Source organism: Colias croceus, chromosome 18 (genome assembly GCF_905220415.1).
Source record: "Colias croceus chromosome 18, ilColCroc2.1".
NCBI lineage: Eukaryota > Metazoa > Arthropoda > Insecta > Lepidoptera > Pieridae > Colias > Colias croceus.
In genome coordinates, this window is record NC_059554.1 from 6,960,355 (window position 1) to 6,981,703 (window position 21,349).

The 21,349-nt window shown below is 33.4% G+C and overlaps 1 protein-coding gene across 1 annotated transcript in view; it reads right to left on the minus strand.

Annotated features, from left to right (window-relative positions):
* Positions 1 to 21,349, minus strand: part of LOC123699680 (neuroendocrine convertase 2) — a 46,606-nt gene that overhangs the window by 23,132 nt on the left and 2,125 nt on the right. Inside the window, exons 2-3 of the mRNA XM_045646690.1 lie at positions 6,396 to 6,500; positions 4,027 to 4,261 (exon numbers count right to left, since the gene is read on the minus strand). Of these exons, the coding sequence (XP_045502646.1) occupies positions 4,027 to 4,261; positions 6,396 to 6,500 (340 nt within the window). The remainder of the gene's footprint in view (positions 1 to 4,026; positions 4,262 to 6,395; positions 6,501 to 21,349) is intronic.

Sequence of the window (21,349 nt, forward strand, 5' to 3'; positions counted from 1 at the left end):
TAATACAATTTAGGTTTATACTTACATACTTTAATACCGACCCATGTGGGTCGGCAATAGCAACTATAGGAAGCTATTACCGATCGAATATAGATTGTTTAGTTTCTCATCTACAAATTCAAATTCAAATTGCTTTATTTGCAGAATGTAGAATAAAGATGTTTGTATATACAGATAACATTGATCCTTAAACATTCTGCTCGTAATTGAGCGTGCAAATATATTTTTATTACTTTTATGACATAATAGGTGCCTATTAAAAATTATATTTTAGGTTAAATTTAAAAAATTAAAAAAAAATATATTTTTAGGTTTTTAGGTTAAATTAACATAAAACATATAATTAGGTATATTTTTTCCAGAAATATGGAGCCACGAAAGCGGCGAAAAGTATTCAGTAAAACACAACTCGCCGAAGCAATCAATCAAATAGCATAACGAAATATCCTAGAGTTTGAAATCCTTAATTTAATATATGTACATATATTAATAGTATTATGTTGATTAATTTAAAAGTTTATAATTATTTAGTTCATTACTAAATAGTACTCATTTGTTTTATTAAAAATAACCACAATTAAAAAATACGAATATATTTGCATTTTTATTTCATTTTATTAAGATCGGTAATCATCATCATCACTAGCTTCTATACATTCCATTGCTGTAAAAAGGCTTCCTCTCACATACGATCGGGAATAGCTGCATAAAAATCGTTAATAGCTTCACAGCCGTTTTTATGGGTCGGTAATAGCAACAATCGACTAAGTCACATTGTAAATTATTTTTTACAAGATAATCCTTTATTAGAATGTATTTGCTTCAATAAATACATTTTTTATACATAACACTAGCATATAAAATGAAATTATAAATCTTTAGAAGAACCAGTATACTTAAAAAATATGGTTGATTTTGAAATTGCCTTAGAGGGGTCGTTAATACCTGCGTTTACCTTAACTTACTTTTATCATTTTTCATAATTAAATTGTAATGAAAACCGGTAATAATTATGTTATTTAGATAACATTTTCATTTTTAAATTCCGTACGTGTTCCATTTTTGAAATGTATTTTTTTTTTATTTAAAAAGCTAATCATGCTGAACCGAAGAGGTTATGTAGAATACAGATAATGTTAACTACCATTTGTTATTCTTTAATTTTGGCAACGAAGATTTCACTTTTCTAACGAATGTAAGTTTTTATAATATCATTATAGGTAATATCTTGTTTCACAACGAGAAGTAGAGTTTACTGTCTGTTTAGCGTGTACACTGTACACCATACTTCCCTCAAAATAATATCCATTTGCAAAAATATTATCCTTGTATACGTTGTTATAAGAATCATTCATTTATTAGGTATATCGTCGTTTCAGCCGTGGGACGTCCACTGCTGGACAAAGGCCTCCCTCAAGGATTTCCAGTACGACCGGTCACCGGCGGCCTGCATCCAGCGGCTCCCTGCCACTCGGACCAGGTCGTCCGTCCATCTTGTGGGAGGTCGTCCCACGCTTCGTCGTCCAGTTCGTGGCCTCCATTCCAGAACCTTTCTGCCCCAACGGCCATCGGTTCTACGGGCTATGTGCCCCGCCCATTGCCACTTCAACGTACTAATCCGGCGAGCTATGTCGGTGACTCCGGTTTTCCTACGGATTTCCTCATTTCTGATTCGATCTCGTAGGGAAACTCCGAGCATAGCCCTTTCCATAGCACGTTGGGCGACGCTGAGCTTGTGCACAAGGCCCAGGGTTAGAGGCCACGTCTCTGTTCCGTAGGTCATCACTGGTAACACACACTGCTCGAAGACTTTAGTCTTCAGGCACTGAGGGATTTTGGACGAAAAGATGTTCTTTAACTTCCCGAACGCTGCCCATCCGAGTCGGATTCGACGATTGACCTCCTTCCCGAAGTTGGACCTGCCTAATTGGACGGTTTGTCCTAGGTAGACATATTCGTCAACAACTTCGAGAGTAGAGTTTCCAACAGAGACTGGAGTGGGCACAACATGGACATTCGACATGATTTTCGTCTTGTCCATGTTCATGCTAAGGCCCACTTGTTGTGAAACTCTGTAGAGGTCATCGAGCATTGCATTAAGGTCTTCCATGGATTCTGCCATGACTACGATATCATCGGCAAATCGAAGATGAGAGATGTACTCGCCATTAATATTGATGCCAAGTCCTTTCCATTCCAACAGTTTGAAGGCATCTTCCAAAGCAGCGGTAAAAAGTATGGGCGAGATCACATCGCCTTGTCTTACACCGCGCTGCAATGGGATTGCCTTTGTACACTGATCTTGTACTCGGACTGACATGGTGGCGTGTTCGTACAAGCTTCTCAATACTTCGATGTACCGATAGTCAATACGGCACCGCTGGAGAGACCTTAACACGGCCCAGGTCTCGATCGAATCGAAGGCTTTTTCATAGTCCACAAACGCTAAGCATAGTGGCAAATTATACTCCTCGGTTTTCTGTATAATTTGCCGCAGCGTGTGGATGTGGTCTATGGTGCTAAAGCCTTTACGGAAACCGGTTTGTTCGGGAGGCTGGAAGTCATCTAACCTGCGTTCGAGACGATTCGTGATAACCCTTGAGAACAGCTTATAAACATGGCTCAAGAGTGATATCGGTCTGTAGTTCTTCAATAGGGTCTTGTCTCCCTTTTTGAAGAACAGAACAACCACACTCCTGCTCCATGCTTCAGGCGTTGTGCCCTCGAGTAAGGCGGTAATTAAATAGCCTCTGTAGCATTCTGAGGATTGGTTTTCCACCCGCTCTCAGAAGCTCAGAGGTGATTCCGTCCTCACCCGGCGCCTTGTTGTTCTTAAGCTGTTTCAGAGCCATCCTAATCTCGTACAGGCTGATGTCCGGGATATCTTCGGTGAAATGTCGGGTTAGTCGGGCTCTTGGGTCTTTCGCCGGACTAGAAACAGGCTTGGCAACTGAGGTGTAAAGTTGCCGGTAGAACCTCTCGACCTCTCCTAATACCTCTGGCTTGGCCGACACTACTACGCCACGATCTGTCTTCAGCTTCGTCAGCTGGCTCTGCCCAATAGACATATCTCTTGAAAACACTTTCGAGCCTTGGTTTCGCTTAATCGCTTCCTCAATGCTTGAAGCATTAAAGGAGCGAATGTCGTGCCGCAGAGATTTAGATATCCGTCTATTGAGCTGCCTATATGACTTAGCATCTTCAGATGTGCGCAGTGGCATAGAGCGCCGGTCTGCCATTAGTTTCAGAGTTTGGTCCGAGAGTTTTTGCGGATTTACTTTACGGGTTTTAAAGTGGGACCCAACCGCGCGGATAGTTTCTACCAGCCTGTTATTTAGATCGTCCACAGAGACGCTACTGTCGAGGCAAGCGAAGCGATTTTGGAGCTCCAGTTGAAAGCTTTCGGGGTTTTGAATCTGGGCATGGCAAGGGCGGAGCGTAGACTTCATTAGACGTGATCTTTCACGTTTGACATTAATATTCAAATTGCCTCGTACCATTCGGTGATCGCTTCCGGTTTTCACCCTATGGATCACAGAGACATCTTTGAATATTTGTCTCTTCGTGGTCATAATGAAGTCTATCTCATTTCTCGTCCTTCCATCCGGGCTCAGCCAGGTCCACTTCCTGTGATTCGGTTTCTGGAAGAAGGAATTCATCATAAAGAGTCCTTCCTTCTCCAGAAAATCAGCAAGTTTCTGGCCCCTCGGATTACGTTGCCCAAACCCAAATTGCCCCACTCTCAACTCATCATCGCCTCTCTGCCCCAACTTTGCGTTGAAATCTCCCATCACAACATTGAAGTGTGTTTTCGAGGTATGTATGGCTCTACTTACGTCCTCATGTAGTGAGTGAGCCGAGGTCGGTGCGTAAACCTGTATGACCTTCAGCGAATATCTTTGAGATATTCTGAGTATAAGGCACGCTACCCTGCTCGACACGCTCTCGATAGGTATATATAAATAGAGAAATCAACGCCAAATTAGGTATATATAAATAGAGAAATCAACGCCAAATATTGCTTACCATCGTCCATAATAGCGGTAGTAACATTCACGCCGGTATACCCCTGCTCCCAGGCTGCTTCAACGTTCAAATCCAGCTTAGGTTTCCCGCCATTTTGTCCCGTGTTCTTCAAGTACCATTGCAGAGGGAAGTACGGATCACGAGGTTCAGACGCTGGTACGGTTTCGGGGAGACGAAGCGCTCGGAAACCACGTTTTACCCGCTTGAAACCCGGTTGTTGGACCGCGGTGTGGACCTGTGGAATACCCTTTTTAGTGCATATTTTTTGTATTGTAAATGTAAATTACACTAATCTTTTTCGTAAAAATATTCATCTTTCAAAGAATCGACTTTTTCTTTGTAAAATTTGTAAAAATCTCGCAATTCTTATTAAGGTTTTTCCTCCAACAATATCGTTACTTCTAAAGTCACAAAACTTCAAATTCAAATTCAAATCATTTATTCGTTGAACATGGGTACAATAATTATTCTGGTGTTATACAATAATGAAGTTCAGCCATATCGTATCGTATGGAATATAGCGTATGGAAATAAAAGCGAGACGTTTCCATATTTTTATTAATATTTCAAGAGAATAAAAGTATTCTCTCGTACTCGTGTAGGTATTCTGTTAAATTATTGTGGAATGTAAACCTTTTGTGCGGTTACGTGAACATATTGTAATCCTTTGTATGTGCAGGATATTTGCAGAGGAATCCTTTTGTGTATGTTACGAACATTTTTGGTATTACTCAGGCATTGTTAAAATTACCAAATTTTTTATGTTTCTATTTTTAAAACAGAATTTTTTAATTTGTATGGCAGTACAGAATTAATCCTATCCTACTAATATTATAAATGCGAAAGTTTGTGAGGATGTGTGGGTATTTGTTACTCTTTCACGCAAATACTACTGAACCGATTACAATGAAATTAAGCACACAGGGTAACTATGCGAATGTTTGTTTGAAAACGCGGGCGAAGCTGCGGTCGGAAATTTAGTATACTATGTATATCAAATGTTACGAAAGTATGGGCACAGATGAATAAAATACATGTAAAAACAAGACGTAGATTTTTTTCCACCCATCCTCTGTATCCTCATTTTCCCCTCCATTTTAAATCATTATACACAATGTCTTATTCGTTTTATTGTATTTCGAAGTATAATGTAAGACGTAGGTACAAAATGATATGAAATATATAGTTATACAAATATTATTATAAAGCCGAAGATTTTGTTTGTTTGTTTGAACGCGCTAATCTTGGGAACTACTAATCCGATTTGAAAAATTCTTTCGGTGTTAGATAGCCCATTTATCGAAGCAGGCTATAATATATCATCACGCTACGACCAATAGGGGTGGAGCCACGGGGGTGAAACCGCGCGATGTAGCTAGTGTACTTTTAAGTTTTAAAACTTATTCCTCAGAAAGTAGAAACCTAACTTACATACCATTTTCTTAAGCCATTTTCTTACATTTCCGCCTCAATAAAATTGTATCAAAACAATGTAGCTGAGTCTTACAACTTTTCTTTTTTATTAAAATACTATTAAATATATACGTAGAATATTTTAGTTTGTTGAATTCCTAATTTATATATGATCATTGGATTGGAATACTTATTATATTACTAGCTTCCGCCCGCGACTCCGTCCGCGCGGATGTCGGTCTTTGCGTGGATGGTTTATTTCTCCATTTTGAGTAACTCGGACAATGACATCTTATAAATATCTATTGGACCCAAATACGGCTAGGTCTATAATAATACGCAACGTGTGTTCGCGGTACCTACTACAGAACAACGTCTATGGATAACTGAAAAATTGAGATTAATTTTTTTTCTACGTATTTTTCCAGGATAAAAAGTATCCTATTTTACGCCAAGGATAATAAGGTATAATTATACCAAGTTTCATCGAAATCGAACCGGTAGTTTTCACGTGATGTCTTCACATACAGACAGACAGACAGACAGACAGACAGACAGACAAAAATTTTTTTAATCACATATTTGGGTTTGGTATCGATCCAGTAACACCCCCTGCTAGTTATTTTTTCAATATTTTCAATGTACAGAATTGACCCTTCTACAGATTTATTATATGTATAGATTACATCATAATTAATCTGATCTTCTCTCTGTGCTTTAATTACTCGTTTAAAATATGCTGGTAATGGTAAAAGGTCAAATTTATATTTCGTTTCGTTCAAGATATCCCATAGGATACAAAAAAACAGTTTCGAGAAGTCTTACATATTCAGTCAAGAGTACGTACTTAGGTATTCTTAGAAATACTTACTACAAAGTAAATATCATATGCCTAGGTACTTTTTTATAATGAATATAATACAATATAGTAATACTTTCAGAATATTATTACTTACCAAAGGGTGTCGTTTCAAAAGTCGTGTATGCAGTATGGAGCGGCGCGGGCGCGCGTGCGGCAGCCCACGGTGCGCGAAATGCCATTCTGTGTTGGAGCTGAGAACCTGCAACAAATTCAATTGTCAAACACTTTATTTATAAATAAAGCGGGCGAACGAACTTGTGGGTTACCCGCTAGCGAGCAATCACCCTACCCATGAGCCTTCACAAAAAAAAATTATACAATAGGTAATATGAGGAGTAGTAAATGTCACAGTTCGTATACTAGTCGGTTTCCACTGTGGAAATAGGTACAGGTCTTTTGTTAAATATGTAGTTACGGCCTATAATTAATAAATCTACTAAGTATATACTTTAGCGTTAGCCTAAGCGCAGTTTTATATTGGCAGCACCGAACTAATGATTTGTGAATGCCTCGTAATTTACATGTTAATGCTTCTATAGCATGTGTGCATTCATGAACCAATTCATGAACACATAATTAAAATAAAATACGACATTATAATGCACAAAGATTTTTAAAGAAATAATTTGATTTGTTCTTCTCCGTAATACCAGTATGTTAGGAATGAAAGTATTGGTATTTCCATCTTAAAAAAGTTATCCGAAGTTTTGGAGAGTCAAAATTTCTAGAGAAAATTTTAGAGTAAATAGAGTAATATTCTGTGGGAATTTAAGCAAGAATATATTAACTCGGGTTTCCACTAGAGTTCCTGAACAATATTGTAATCCTAGTACAGTTGAAACGGTTTGCTGTTGGACTATCAAATTGTATTACAAACCGAATGTGGGAGCAGTTTATGTATAATTTGCTTGTCACAACCTCGGATTTCTGAGCTAGGAGTTAATTTACCGTAACGAAACACCACAACTCTAGTTATTATGTAGTCTGAAGTGAATAGTTTTGCTTAGTATCTGATATCTTTTCTTGAACGTTAGGTCATAAATAGGAAATCTTCAATTAAAAATTGTATGACTACATTTAATTAAAAACAGCCAAGAATTTTTGCAACGTCTCTTTTGTGTTTAACTTATAAGAATATTTTATAAAATGAACATTTTGAATGTTCACAAACTACAACATCGCAGTATAAGAAAGTGTTTTTAATTTATTCGTTCTTATATTTTCTATGCATATTAATAACTCTAACCAAGAAAATTTCGCACTCGACTCTATTTATACTTGACATTTTTCAAAATAGAATTAAATCTAATATTAAATCAATACTAATAATATATAATATTATAAAGATGAAGAGTTTGTTTGTTTGTTTGAACGCGCTAATCTCGGGAACTATTGGTCCGATTTGAAAAATTATTTCGGTGTTAGCCCATTTATCGAGGAAGGCTATATTATATTATGATCACGCTAAGACCAACAGGCAACAGGAGCGGAGCAATGCGGGTGAAACCGCGGGGAACAGCTAGTATAATATATTGGACGTTAGGTAAAGACTAAAGAGTAAAATTTCAAACTCGCGTCATAGTAATACCGTCACGTCATGGATTGAGGCGACGATTTTGGTATCTTTGAATCTTGCCAAAGAAGTTTCACTTCTTTCACGTGTGTTCGGCACACACGCTCTTTTTTATCGCGTGTAAGTACATGACATGCAATTAAATATTTTTTTCTTAAATGTCTCAATTCTGAAAATTATTCTTTACAATGTTATCTCCTGGCACTTATACATTGTACAAAGTCAATGAACTTTATATCATATGAAAGTATACTCAAGAAAGTATACTAATTAAGAACATACAAAAACTGATTAGTTAATTAAAGATTTACATCCATCATTATCAAGCCAATAACTACTTGTATTTGTAATCCCTCGAGTTTTATTCAATAAATACAACAAATAGCTTTACTGTATGCATATATAACAATAGCAATAAATCTGTGCCAACTCCATGCACGTGGAACAATAGATATTTGATAGCATTGATACAATGTACACTTGTTTCCACTTGTTACAAAATGCTTTTATCATGCGATACATAGATGCAAGTTCTCTTTGAGTTAAACGATCTTATGTGCAGATTACAGGTAAAGTGCGTAGTAATAATAATATGCAGCAATGTAAATAACGAAACAATATATAATATATTCTTCATTGTACAATCGGTCTTAACTCTAATCGAATCAATATTTTATAAAAGTATTTTGTACAAATGGCGGCCTTATAGTTCTAAGTCTTCTCTTTCATATTTTTAATACATTATTCACTCTAAAGTGTTAAGATCTACGGGTATCAGTTATAATTTGATAGCAACGTTTAAAATATTTGCTCATCAATAATTATGTTAGCTTTGCTACGTCACGTAGCATGGGTCTACGCGCATATCTACGAATATCCTGCGTAGCAACATAAATCATGGACACATTACTAGCTGTGACATTTAGGACTTATATTTCGCCCATTATAGATTACGATGTTATTAGAAAGATGGCAAAGGTCAACCCTAAGGCTTACAAAACCTTTTTATATTAAAACATCTTTATGTACATAAGAAATACCGTGATGAAAGTAAATGTTAATATTTCATAAGATTTTTATGGAGGGATGATTTCTTATTTTTTAGACTTTACTTTATATATATAATAATAGGTCTATTTTACTGTTGTCAATAATGTCTTTATGTGCAGGAGATTAATTAAAATTTATCGTACTTTGAAAGCATGTAAAATGCAATGCGTTGGCGGGAAACGTTTCCCTTTAAACAGCGTATAAAAACTCCCATATTCTTCAGCAATTTGCTTGGATTTATTGCCGCAGTATACTGAGCCTCACTTAAGACTAGGCACGAATGAAAACGAACTTTATTACTGGGCAGTAAAGTGGCTATTACGTTTATGAGCAATGAACATCAAAATTATTCTGTTTCTTAAATGCGCTTGTGATATCAAAGCTGTCCTCTAAATATACAGTAATGTGTTATTAGTTAATTAATTACGATGGCGCTTATTTGTTTATACTCATGTATTTTTCTAAATAAGAAATAATATTATGAAACAAAAGTTATGGAAACCGACCCCATATTACACTTTAAAAGCTTTTATGTATTTACCTTTTAATAAAACGATCTGATTTTCAAATTAGTTTCCAAACGTCAATTAAAATGCCCCAACAAAAAACATAATTGTTTGGTTAATAAAGTAAAATGTTGGACCTTGGAGAGGAGGATTGGATAGTTATTATTTACTTGTATTAACATCAGTTTGAACTTTTATTTTGAACGTTAACTGATTTAAATTTTTCGACTTTATAGTTTTAATTTTAGATAATAGCACACAGAAGGCACATAACGTTTGGTTCAAGCATTGTGCATAATACCTATTCTCGATGGGTATGGAGTACTAATGTACGACAGAATTTTAAATATCTCTCTGGATTTAAATGTAAGCGTGTGTTTAATGTTGGTACATATTTAAGTACAGAAAATTACAAGATTGAAAAACAGTCGTAAGCAGAAAGTATTTACATTAAATACGTGAAAGAGTTAAGAAGACCGTAGACGGTATCTGCATAAAAATATAATGTATCAACTTTCGTTTACTTATTCATAGTTATGAATTCCGCCTTTCAGTTGCAAGAACTTGTATTTAAACTTGAAAGTGCACAACGAACGTTCTTTGTGGAGGTAATTTCCAACTTTTCCATTCCCGAGTAAAGAAGTAAATAAACATGCATTTTGTTTGAAAATAATATACGTTCTTACATATTTTCATTAATAATTTCACCTTAAAAACTAATAAAATAAAATAATAATAAAGCTAGATATAGCTAGATATACCATTTCGTGAAATGGCCAATCATTTCATGAAATGATCAAATGTACGATATGGCCACGACATATAGATATAGATAATAGAGTCAATACTTTGAAGTACTGTACACAATGCAATTTTATTTTATTCTTGCGCACTTGGGTGAACTATGGCCATGATAGCTATTACAATCAATTATTTTAGATAAATTTAACTGCCCCGTAAAATACACTTTACGAGTATATTGTTGCATCTTGCAACTTTGTAACCCTTGCTTTCAGTTCGTAGCTTCTTTGTGTTAACAAACGATTAACTCCTATATTTATGTAAAGTTGAATTTATATAGACTATAATATAATAACATTACTCTATGACCAATAGGAACGGAGCAGCAAATGAAAATGTTGTCAAAACGGAAAAAAAGCATAATGCTACGCGCCAGAGCTAGTTTGAAAATAAATTAGATAGGTACTTGTATCCTAAAATTTACCAAGATTTGTAACAATCAAGCAAGAAATCTTTTAAAGATTTTTCTTTTTCAGCTATATCAAGTTCAAAGAGCTTCAAACTAAGCGTGGCTGAAATATGATTCAGAATATTTTTTCATAATTTTGCGTGGATAAAAGAATTTGACAAGCGACATCATGCTTGAAATATTTAACAGGATTAAACTTCTAAGAACTGCCATAAAAAGTTAAATAGTGATTAGATTTTTCTGTTTATAAGAACCAGAATTAATGAATAGAATCAATGCGTATTATAATCACGGTGACTGTTATTACTTTTGGCTGACTAATTTTATTATTTTATCTCAAGTTTATTAGATATATTTAATTATTCGTTTAATGTCACAACTTCTTTATTTCTGTAGGCTTTGTTTGCAGGTGAAATAAGGTTTATTCCTTTAATTCGTACTGTTCGTTACGTGAAAACATTAAACTATTTCTATGTTATAATATTAAATCACTGCCTCATAGAGTACATTCTATGTGACTTATCCTCGAATCAGCGCTATTATTTTCCTGGCTCATAATAAAAAGTCATAACAGTCAAGATGGTGGCTCTAATTTGCTATTCCAAGAACCATCGGCCGTGATTCTGTACACAATTAAGTAACTGGAGACGCTTCATTAGGCTGAGATAATAAATGAAGGAATGCTCAAGATGCCACGGCGAGCTTAACAGAATTAATGTCCCGTAAATACGATTAATTATACCCGGGGCGATTACGTCACGATAAACTATGCTCTCTTGTATTTTAGGAAGCATATTAATTATAAAATAATTATGGCTTCACATGCGGAAACTTTGCTGTGTATGATGAAATGGCAGTTTCCAGTTTGTTAACAGCCATTGATGGAATGTTTTAGCATAGCTTATACAGTGGGTACTGGGTGTACCTATAGGAAATGTATTTGTGGATAGTTCACTTGTATATCTATTCAGTTTTAATGTGATTTAGCCTTATTTTTGGAAACGATACAAATAGTACGGCCGATATATTTTACATATACTGGGTAAATAATTTCGTATAAAAACTCCATCTACTAACAATTTTAATAATTCATAATTTTTTCTACAAAGTCTTTTCCAATTTGGTAGAAAGCTCGCATTTCGCATGAGTTATTCACTGTCATTGCTATTACATGACGAACATGTTACGAACTTTCTCAGTACTTTTTGATAACGACTTTTGCGTCTACGAGAAGTTTGGTACTAACACGAGTTTAATAATACTTATTATTAGATAATACTTAGTCTAATATTTATCTCAGAATTACCTATTTACATAATATAATGAATTTATATATTATGTAAGAATAGAATATAGGAAAGTGTCACATAATTTTTGTGTATTTTTTGTGACTACGTTGACTACATTATCAGGACAGTAAAGATTCAAATAAGTAAGATTCAAACAGAAAATCCATAAGAAATAAATAAATAATTAACTAAACATTGAATAAATACAAACATTTTTAACTTGAACTTTACTTCGGCCTAAAAGCCGAACCGTAATTTCGAGTAGGCCCATTAAAAGCAACAAATTGATTATTAATGAAGTTCCATATAAATTCAATATAGATATCATTTTAATAGAAGAACACATTGAGTGCGACCTTCAGCTTTACGAGGGCCTTCATGCTCATTGAACATTTGCTCCTTAATATTACATATTATACCCTCGTCAAAAATTAATGTTTCAAAATATTAGTGAAGGCTCTGAAAGATTAAATTTATTATTAGCATAAGGCTTTAAATCATTCAGAGCCTGCCCAGTATATGTCCTTTATAGTCGCCATTTAATGATAAATTATATTATCCTAATTATTGTCTCATAAAAGAATATCTATTAGGTATACTTAAGCACCACTTTTGGCGGCAATTGGTTTAGTAATTAAACTATTTATTCGCTATTTAACTATTTATTACATTCAATATACATATATGAACAATTACGTTGAGTAATTCGAGTACTAAAGAACTATAATATACAGTATAGTATATATTCGTAATTCGTATGTATAATATGTATTTATATTTACTTCAATTTTTAATTAAAACCTTTGTCATTGCTTTCTAAGAGTACACAAAGGCAAATAAGCAATGTGATAGTGATCTTATGAAGAAGCGGAAAATGCTTTTAAAATTAGATTCCTTTGAGCGGTTAGAGCACTGACGTTATCAACATGAGCCAGTATTTGCTCGGAAAATATCTGCTAAATAATCTAAACAAGCTGGCTAAACAAGGATTCTGCTTAGTTATTCCGCAAAGCTACACTGTTGTATATTTAACGTGACAGTCCAAACAAAATGAATGCTTTTTATTTCAATGAATACTCAAATCAACACATTAAGAAGTGTTTATATTAAAAATTCTATATTCTTACTGTATAGGTAAAAATAACTTGACAATTGTTAAATGGATATCGTAATCAATCAAATAATTATGACCCAAAACAACATATCCAAGCCTTGTGCATATTTTCCATTAGCATTTTCATTACGATCAAGATCGCATAATTTTGTGACTTTAACTTTTTCAAATAATTTTACGACATAATATAAACACTGCGTTGTATGTTCTTTATTATCGACTAAAATACTGAAGGCGTATGTATAAATTTGCATAAGATCGAACACTTGAGAAGAATGTAGATTATAGCCTATTATATTATAACTATATGTAGGTAGTTATGCTAATTTTTATCACGATAACAAAATTTAAAGTAGGTATGATATCTAATACATAGTTAGAAAAATCAACTATGTATTATTAGGTACTTTTTGCACCAGAGAAGAACAAAACTCACTTATAGTGATGAACGTATATATAAACCTAAATGAAAGGAAACTTAACCATCAAAGATTTCATACCAATAGTATAATAATCAGATAAAGTACTTGATAAGTACGTCAGCTTACATGTTTTCTTCAGTCAACTTTTCCCATTCAGATTTCACACAATACATTCCATTAACCGTCTATGAAAACCAACCATTATATCGAGAAAGTCAACGCAAGCACTTACTGACACACTTTAAGCCTTTAAGAGGTTTATCGAGTGTCTGTGGCCGTGTTGTTTGGATTTGAGAACTGGGTATAAACTTGAAGCTGCAAGAGCATGACATTGTACGAGATTATACGTAATGTATTTTTCTATATATATATATATATATATATATATATATATATATATATATATATATACATATATAAATCTCGTGTCACAATGTTTGTCCTCAATGGACTCCTAAACCACTTAACCGATTATAATAAAATTCGCACACCATGTGCAGTTCGATCCAAGTTGAGAGATAGGATAGTTTAAATCTCAAATCGTTAGAGAAAGCAGGCGAAGCCGCGGGTGGTAAGCTAGTTTTTCTATATAATGCTTAAGCAGACTCAGAAGGACGATTGCAAGTTTATTTATAGAAGCAAACAAATGAGTGTTGTGTATTTATGATTTGGTAAATCATCACCACACAAAAATAAGTTAAGTTACTAGTAATCTAGTTACTGTACCTTACGTGCTATAGGGACTTATTATGACTTATTCCCATTTGCAGTTAGTGTGGAAATTTTGTAGTTAAAAAAATGTTTCACTTACGATTAGTACCATATTTCAATTTATTTATCATTGAAAAATTGTATACTTCATACAAAAGTTCGTAAATAAGCCCGTCTAAGTTTCCTTTTCTATAACTTATCTAAAAATTACTGTAATTATTACGGTTATTTTCCCATTATCCTTCTGTTACGTATAACGTACGTATTAATTTCTCCTGTTATACGATCATAATGACCCATAAAATTTGATAAGCTCAACCAATAATATATATAACTAGTATAGTAGTAGTATAAAAGATAATGTACTAATATAGTATTATATTATCTGTGATATACACTCAAATAAGCGACGTGGCTTCTAGCTACTGATATCGTTGACGTAGAACAATGAAATGAAAATAGGATGATTTTATCAAACGATTTCTATTGAAGCGAGAAATCGTGGCATTGAATATTATGTTTCAATCGAGATACTGAACACGTTGTAAATAGCTTCAATAAAATATTATTCAATATAGTAATAGAAAAAGAGAGTAAAGCAGTTCAATTTTATCCTTTGCATAAAAACGTTCATTTATTTTAATTTTATTTTTAGTATCTGATTTGTATGTATCTATCTACTATACCTACATATAAATTACTACTGTCAAGAAATCATAATCTGCATTATATTTACAAAATTTCAGAACGATTAACGTATAAAATTATTTCAGAAACGAGCAGAACAATTGAAAACGTTTGGTTGACCATAGTACGTGACACAGGATGCAATCAAAATGTAATCTCCCTATTGGTTGCAGAATCACGTTCAACAACTGCGGTTTTCTGGACTCGACCAGATTATCATTCACACATAATGTATTTTGCTGTTTAAACAAAACCATAATGCAGGGATCTCACAAGGATCTTTATTTGGTCACCTATTATTCCTTATTTCTATGAATGCTTATGATAAACTTATTGTAAACTCGACTCGTAAAATAGTAATCTAATATATAAAAATCAATGCCACTTTTCGTTGTAATTCCATAACTCGAGAACGGCTGAACCGATTTCGATAATTCTTTTTTTATTATATTCCTTGAAGTACGAGGATGGTTCTTATGTAGAGAAAACGTTAATATGTACCACGGGCGAAGCCGGGGCGGACCGCTAGTAATATATAAAAGTCAAGGGTGTCGTACAATGAGTGAGAGAGTCGAAGCCTCTTTGCCGCACAAGTGAAAATCATTATTTTTCATAATTCCAAAGCGTCCATACACCGCATTGTTAATGTTTTGTTCCAAAGGGTCATGTAAATAACATTTAGGGATTCAACAGATCTGTATTAATATAAAAAATTAGATTGTGTGACCTCAATCTTCCTACATTATGTACAAAGAGCGTAACGTTATCATCCCCACGCCCAGGATTAACTTGTTTGCAGAGGGTAACATTTGCATAGCGAATATAAACATCGGTTATTGTGAACCGCAAATTTTGTAATTTCCATCAATGCCGCTTTAAATACCTTTTGGTACTGTTTTTGATTACGTGTGTAACAATATAGGTAGTCAATATTCGCATCTCTAGCTTAATAGTGTAGTTAATTTAGATCGTTAAGATTTATTTTTAGTGTGTTTAGAAACAGTTGTTCCTTTCTTTTCACCACACTAACTTTCAACCACATTTTGTAATACTCAATTCTGATAAAATACCTGATCAAAGTTATTGTAACAGCATATAAACCAAACCAAAAAAAATAACCTTTTCTAAGAAATTCATTACGAAACACACATCTTTCTTGGAAACCCTAATAGAAGATTATAAGAACACATTGCGATAAAAATAACTTTAAATATACCCTTTAAGCTAAGAAGGATATAATACGTACATAGATATCCAATTTCAGTACGTACAAATTCAGTTAGGAGTGTAACTTTATTCCATTTCTTTTATCTTGGCCGGAAAATGTCACGCATAAATTATTTACCGCGCTAAAACATTTTCAAATTGCTTCTGTAAACTGACAGAATCTCTCTTGTCAGTAAAATTCAAGTAAAATTAGAAGTCCACGTCGCCACTGGATGTAATTACAAGGTAATCTCTTAAAACAAGGGAAAGGTCAGCTTTAGTCAAAAATGTACACAAATTTTTATGAAGAATAAATATAAATAGATTAAATAAGATTTGTTTTACTTAAATTGAAGCTCAAATTTAGTAACTAATGGAAGACGAATACAATTTATAAAAAAATTTTATCAACAAACAACGCCATCAAAAATACAAGCTTCAATCTATAATTTCATTAAAAACATACCCAAAAACACCTAGAAGCCACTACTAATAATTTATGTTTAAAACATAACTCATAAGTTCATGCAACGCGTCACGAACCTTAATTATTTTCGTGCGGCGCGCAATTTGGAACGTGATTAAATATAGAGTATATTTTAATAATTCATATAAATACGCAAAGGTCACTGTTTCACGTCTCACGGGTTGGTAAATATTCATGGTGTGTAGGTACGTCACATGAGGAGGGCGTTAAGAAATCCCTTCCCACGAGCGTGATGAGATATCACTCTATAACGTTCCAATGGGTTTCTAATAGATTCAAGGTGTCTAGACGGATGACTCTCAAACGTACGTAGGTTTGCTGATGTTACGAAAATAACAACCTTATTTATAAACGCTTTACTTAAAATAGATGTGGAAGATAAATATGCTTTGTTGTGTGAATACGTAAGAGGAATAAAAAGTTTTTGTCTTCGAGAAAGTTTAATATCAGTAAATTTTCATACATTTTACAATACGTTTTAGATACTTATTATGTTACAAAACTATATTATGCTCGCTCTTGTGAAAAGGCTCGTACGTATGTTACACAAGTCACAAGTTTTGTTTGTATTAATTTTCAAGCTTTTGATTTCATCTCGATTTCGTTATAATTTCATATTAGAACAAAACCAATATATTATCATTAAAATACTTAAGACAAAGCATTAAAGCGTCCTTTATTTATTATTCTACGTATCTACTAGAGCATTAGTTGCCGTCTACGGCGTAGCTGTTTAATCTCTGGCCTCTAGACTTACCTATTACAACAAGACAAGTGAATGGTGATTTATTATTTAAATGTTAACAGTTAATTTGTACAGAATAATAAGTACAATATTATTACCTATATTATATTATACATATAAATTATTATATTGTAAATAGATTTATTAGAAATATCTATATTTAAAAACCAAATTTGAAAATAACAAGTATTCGTTCAAATACTCTAAAGTATAATCAAATGAAAATATATTCCAGAAGCTTGAGTAAATATAAAAAGAGAAAAGAAAATATACTGATAAATAAATACTTTGATAAAACATAACACAAGCAAGATCGCACGCTCGATTTAGCGACAACATATTTAATAGAAATCGGAACATTTCTTTCAGTGAATATAACTACGAATACTATTTCTAATATGTCCATTTACGTATTGAACAAACAACTCTCCAAATGTATTTACAGTTAACCATTCACTTTTGAAAAGGGACCCATTTGCATAATTTTGTAGTCGACAGCGGACTCGGGCGGAATAAATATTTTCACAGGCGCAAAATATACTGTTTAGCTTAAAAATATATTTGTGGAAGGGTATTTATTATTTATCCAGAGAAAAAAGCTGAAATAGATTACATTTTAGTGTTTGTGTTTTTTTTGCCTAGGTACTCTAATAAATTACATTCGAATTAGTATTCGACTAGAATAGTTTCCAGTATAATACAATTAACCTACCAAATGAAGCTTTATTAAACCACTAATAAACATTTAGTAGTTCCCTTAATAGACTCCAAGCTTTCAATTAACTACAACTATAGCGGTAATTAATTAATTAAAAGTTTTACATCTTAAGAGTTTGCAGACATCAGAAAAGCTGTTGAGAGTTTGGCATCTAGTTGTAATGCATTTAAATTGAAGGAAAGTTTTATAAACTTGTATTAACGTTGAAGATGTAAGTCATGATCGTGTTTAACTTTGGTATTAGCTAACTTTCCTTTTAACTACGCAATTGTATATTGTAAACACGTACATCGCAGAGCTAGAAGCTTGGCAAATCTTGTATATAAAATTCTCGTGTCACAATGTTAGTCTGCATACTCCTCCGAAACGGCTGGACCGATTCTCATGAAATTTTCTGTGCATATCGGGTAAGTCTGAGAATCGGCCAACATCTATTTTTCATATGTACCACGGGCGAAGCCGGGGCGGACCGCTAGTATTTTTATAAGTACTATCTGTGCATCAAGGATCTTTCACAGATAGACAACGTATTTAAATAATCATATGAATACAGAAATAATTCTACTAATGATATAAATTGGTCCTAATTATAATAAGTGTGTAGATGAATATAATTTGTTAAGTTCTAAACACAAATTCCTATAAAAAAAAATCTCATTGAACCGATAACAAAAGTTTCAGAAGGAATCCTTAATAAAAACATTGTTTTTACTCTCTTTTATTATTTAGGTATGGTAATTATGTATTTAAAACATAATTTTATTATAGTTATAGTTTAATAAACATAATGTACAACGAGTAATTAGTTATAACAATGTTTCAATATTTTACTCGACATTAAAAGGAAATATTGGTTTCTGATATAGAGATGACGTTAATTGAACTCAAAATACGAACCATTGTTAAGAAATAACTCTTCTACCCCGTCCGATTAGGGCCCTTCTGGCCTCCTCCACTCAAGCGACAGCTCAAGCCGAGGTTCGTGGTCCCCGTCAAGGGGGGACGCCCTTGTGCATGTCGCTACCAGGGTGAACCTTCAGTTCACCCCCGCGTCCGCGTTAAAATGTAGTAGCCCTTCTGGCTAACATTGAGAAACACCATACAAAAAAAAAAAACTTTTCTACATAATATCATGAATACCGCAAATTAAGCTATTCACGAACATTCACTTTCAATGAGAGTCTAATTCGACCTATTTGTTCCATTTCTTCGGAGATATTCGGGGATTATAATGCTTATATAAAAGGTATTCATCTTACCATATTCATGTAATCAACACAACCTTTGATTAAATTATTCACTGAATAGCAAATAATTTATTGAATCTTGATTACTTACCTAATAGGATACAAAAGACGAGTGGAATAATATGAGATTTCGCTATAATAACGTAGGGAGGTAATATTGATGAAAGAACAATAGCTACTCATGTGTAGCTGTTCATGTGTAGTTGAACAAAAAAATATAATTAAACAGTTATAATTGTAAATTAATTACTTTGCTTTTTTCTTTTGAAGAAAAGCGAACAAAAAGAGAAAAAATACACTTATCCATGACCTTTGTTAATTAGATATAAACTACATACATACTACGCATAATTTTTATATAAACTAATTTTTTTTACAAACTTAAATACCTATTGGTATATTACAATAGAAAATAACTCTAAAATAAGAATGTACCTACGCAGAAACGCTTACTAATCACAATCGAATAAACATATCTCTTGATAAGTACAAGATCGGGTACAGTAAGTAACTATACAGAAAGCTTCAGAGATAAGGTTTGTGAAATTGGATTAAAATTCTTTATCCCAGGCCACGTGTTTTATAAGAATTTTCAGTCATTCAATGGCGAGCGGCTACTATAAATGGAAAAAAGAAGGCTTTAGACTACCTTCTCGAATCTTCGGCTTTCAAAAAATAAAATTGTCCTTTGTCGGCAGTGCCAAAATTTTTCAAAGTGCTTGCGACATCATTTTCAAGAACTCGGACTAAGCTCTTTGCCAAAGAACCTACTCAGTAATTTGAAGAAGGGACCAAAGCTATAGAATTTTTATTTGATGCCAATATTTCTAACGCAAAGCTGATATGCTGATAACCGTAGTCCGTAGTTCAATTATTAATATCGCAATTTATTCGCATAGTTATTAACTTATTAGATAAGGCCAAGGCAGCTGCTTCGGGGATTATAGTTTTATTTCCCAAGGTACTATAATACTGTTATATCTGGCCGTGACTTCTGGTAGTAGGTAGTGCAAGGAAAGTCGGAAAAATAATAATTTTATTGTAACAAAAAATAGAGCTTTATGTTTTCAGAGAATATTTGATGAAAGCAAGCTTTATGTTTGCAGAGGTTTTTGGAGAAAGCATTAAATAAGCTTCGTACTTTCGTACCTTGGCCTTTTTTCTTATTTTAATAGTATTTTTTTCGTTGTAATTAATAAGTTATTTAATAACACATGGTATTATTTTAAAGCGACATCCCACCGACATATAAATTAATATGCTTATATTTTAAATTGAGTCTAAATTACAGAAACTACATAGAAATGGAAAGAACGGTCACAGATAAGACGCGGTGGTGTAGGTAAGTTTCTGAAAAAAAAATTGTGTAACAGTTTCGTTCATAAAATGCATTCTAAAGCATTGATGTACTAAAAACCATAAACATAATATACGGTTATCAAATCGAAAACTAGCAATACTTCCACATCAAAACAACCAAAATCCGGCACGCGTTGCGCGTTAGGTTAAATTTGATTTGCACTCTCATATTACACCCTCCAGAGAGAAACGGATTTAGGTCAGTATTATTTTCATCATATACATGTTATGGTGAATGCATGGTACACGATAACAGCGTAGGTTAATAGTTATTGGCACTTATAGTATCGATTCCTTAATAATATATGAGGAAAACGCTCTTGGCGTCGCTAGGGTCAGCTTAGGGTCGCTTTGTCGTTAAGTCTATACCGTTTACCTATATCTTACCTATGTTCTGTAGATTAGAGACTAGAGTAGGCATTTCTTGCAGGAAAAAGACGGAAAGCTTAAGCGGATTAGTGTTACAAATATCTAAAGTATAGAACACTTCAATTTGTAAAAAGATATTGTCAAATTCTCTGTGGTTTTACCATACTTTACATGAGAGTGAAAAAAACAGTCTAATTGCGCTTTAGTAATCAGTTAAACATAGATAATAATATTTGTTGCGTGTGAGTAATTAAAAATTGAAATACCGTTTATGTGGGCTGTGTCTCTTTGAATTATTACAGTATTATTTAGATCTAGATTTACCTTTAACTAATGTAAAGTTTATTAAGCACGT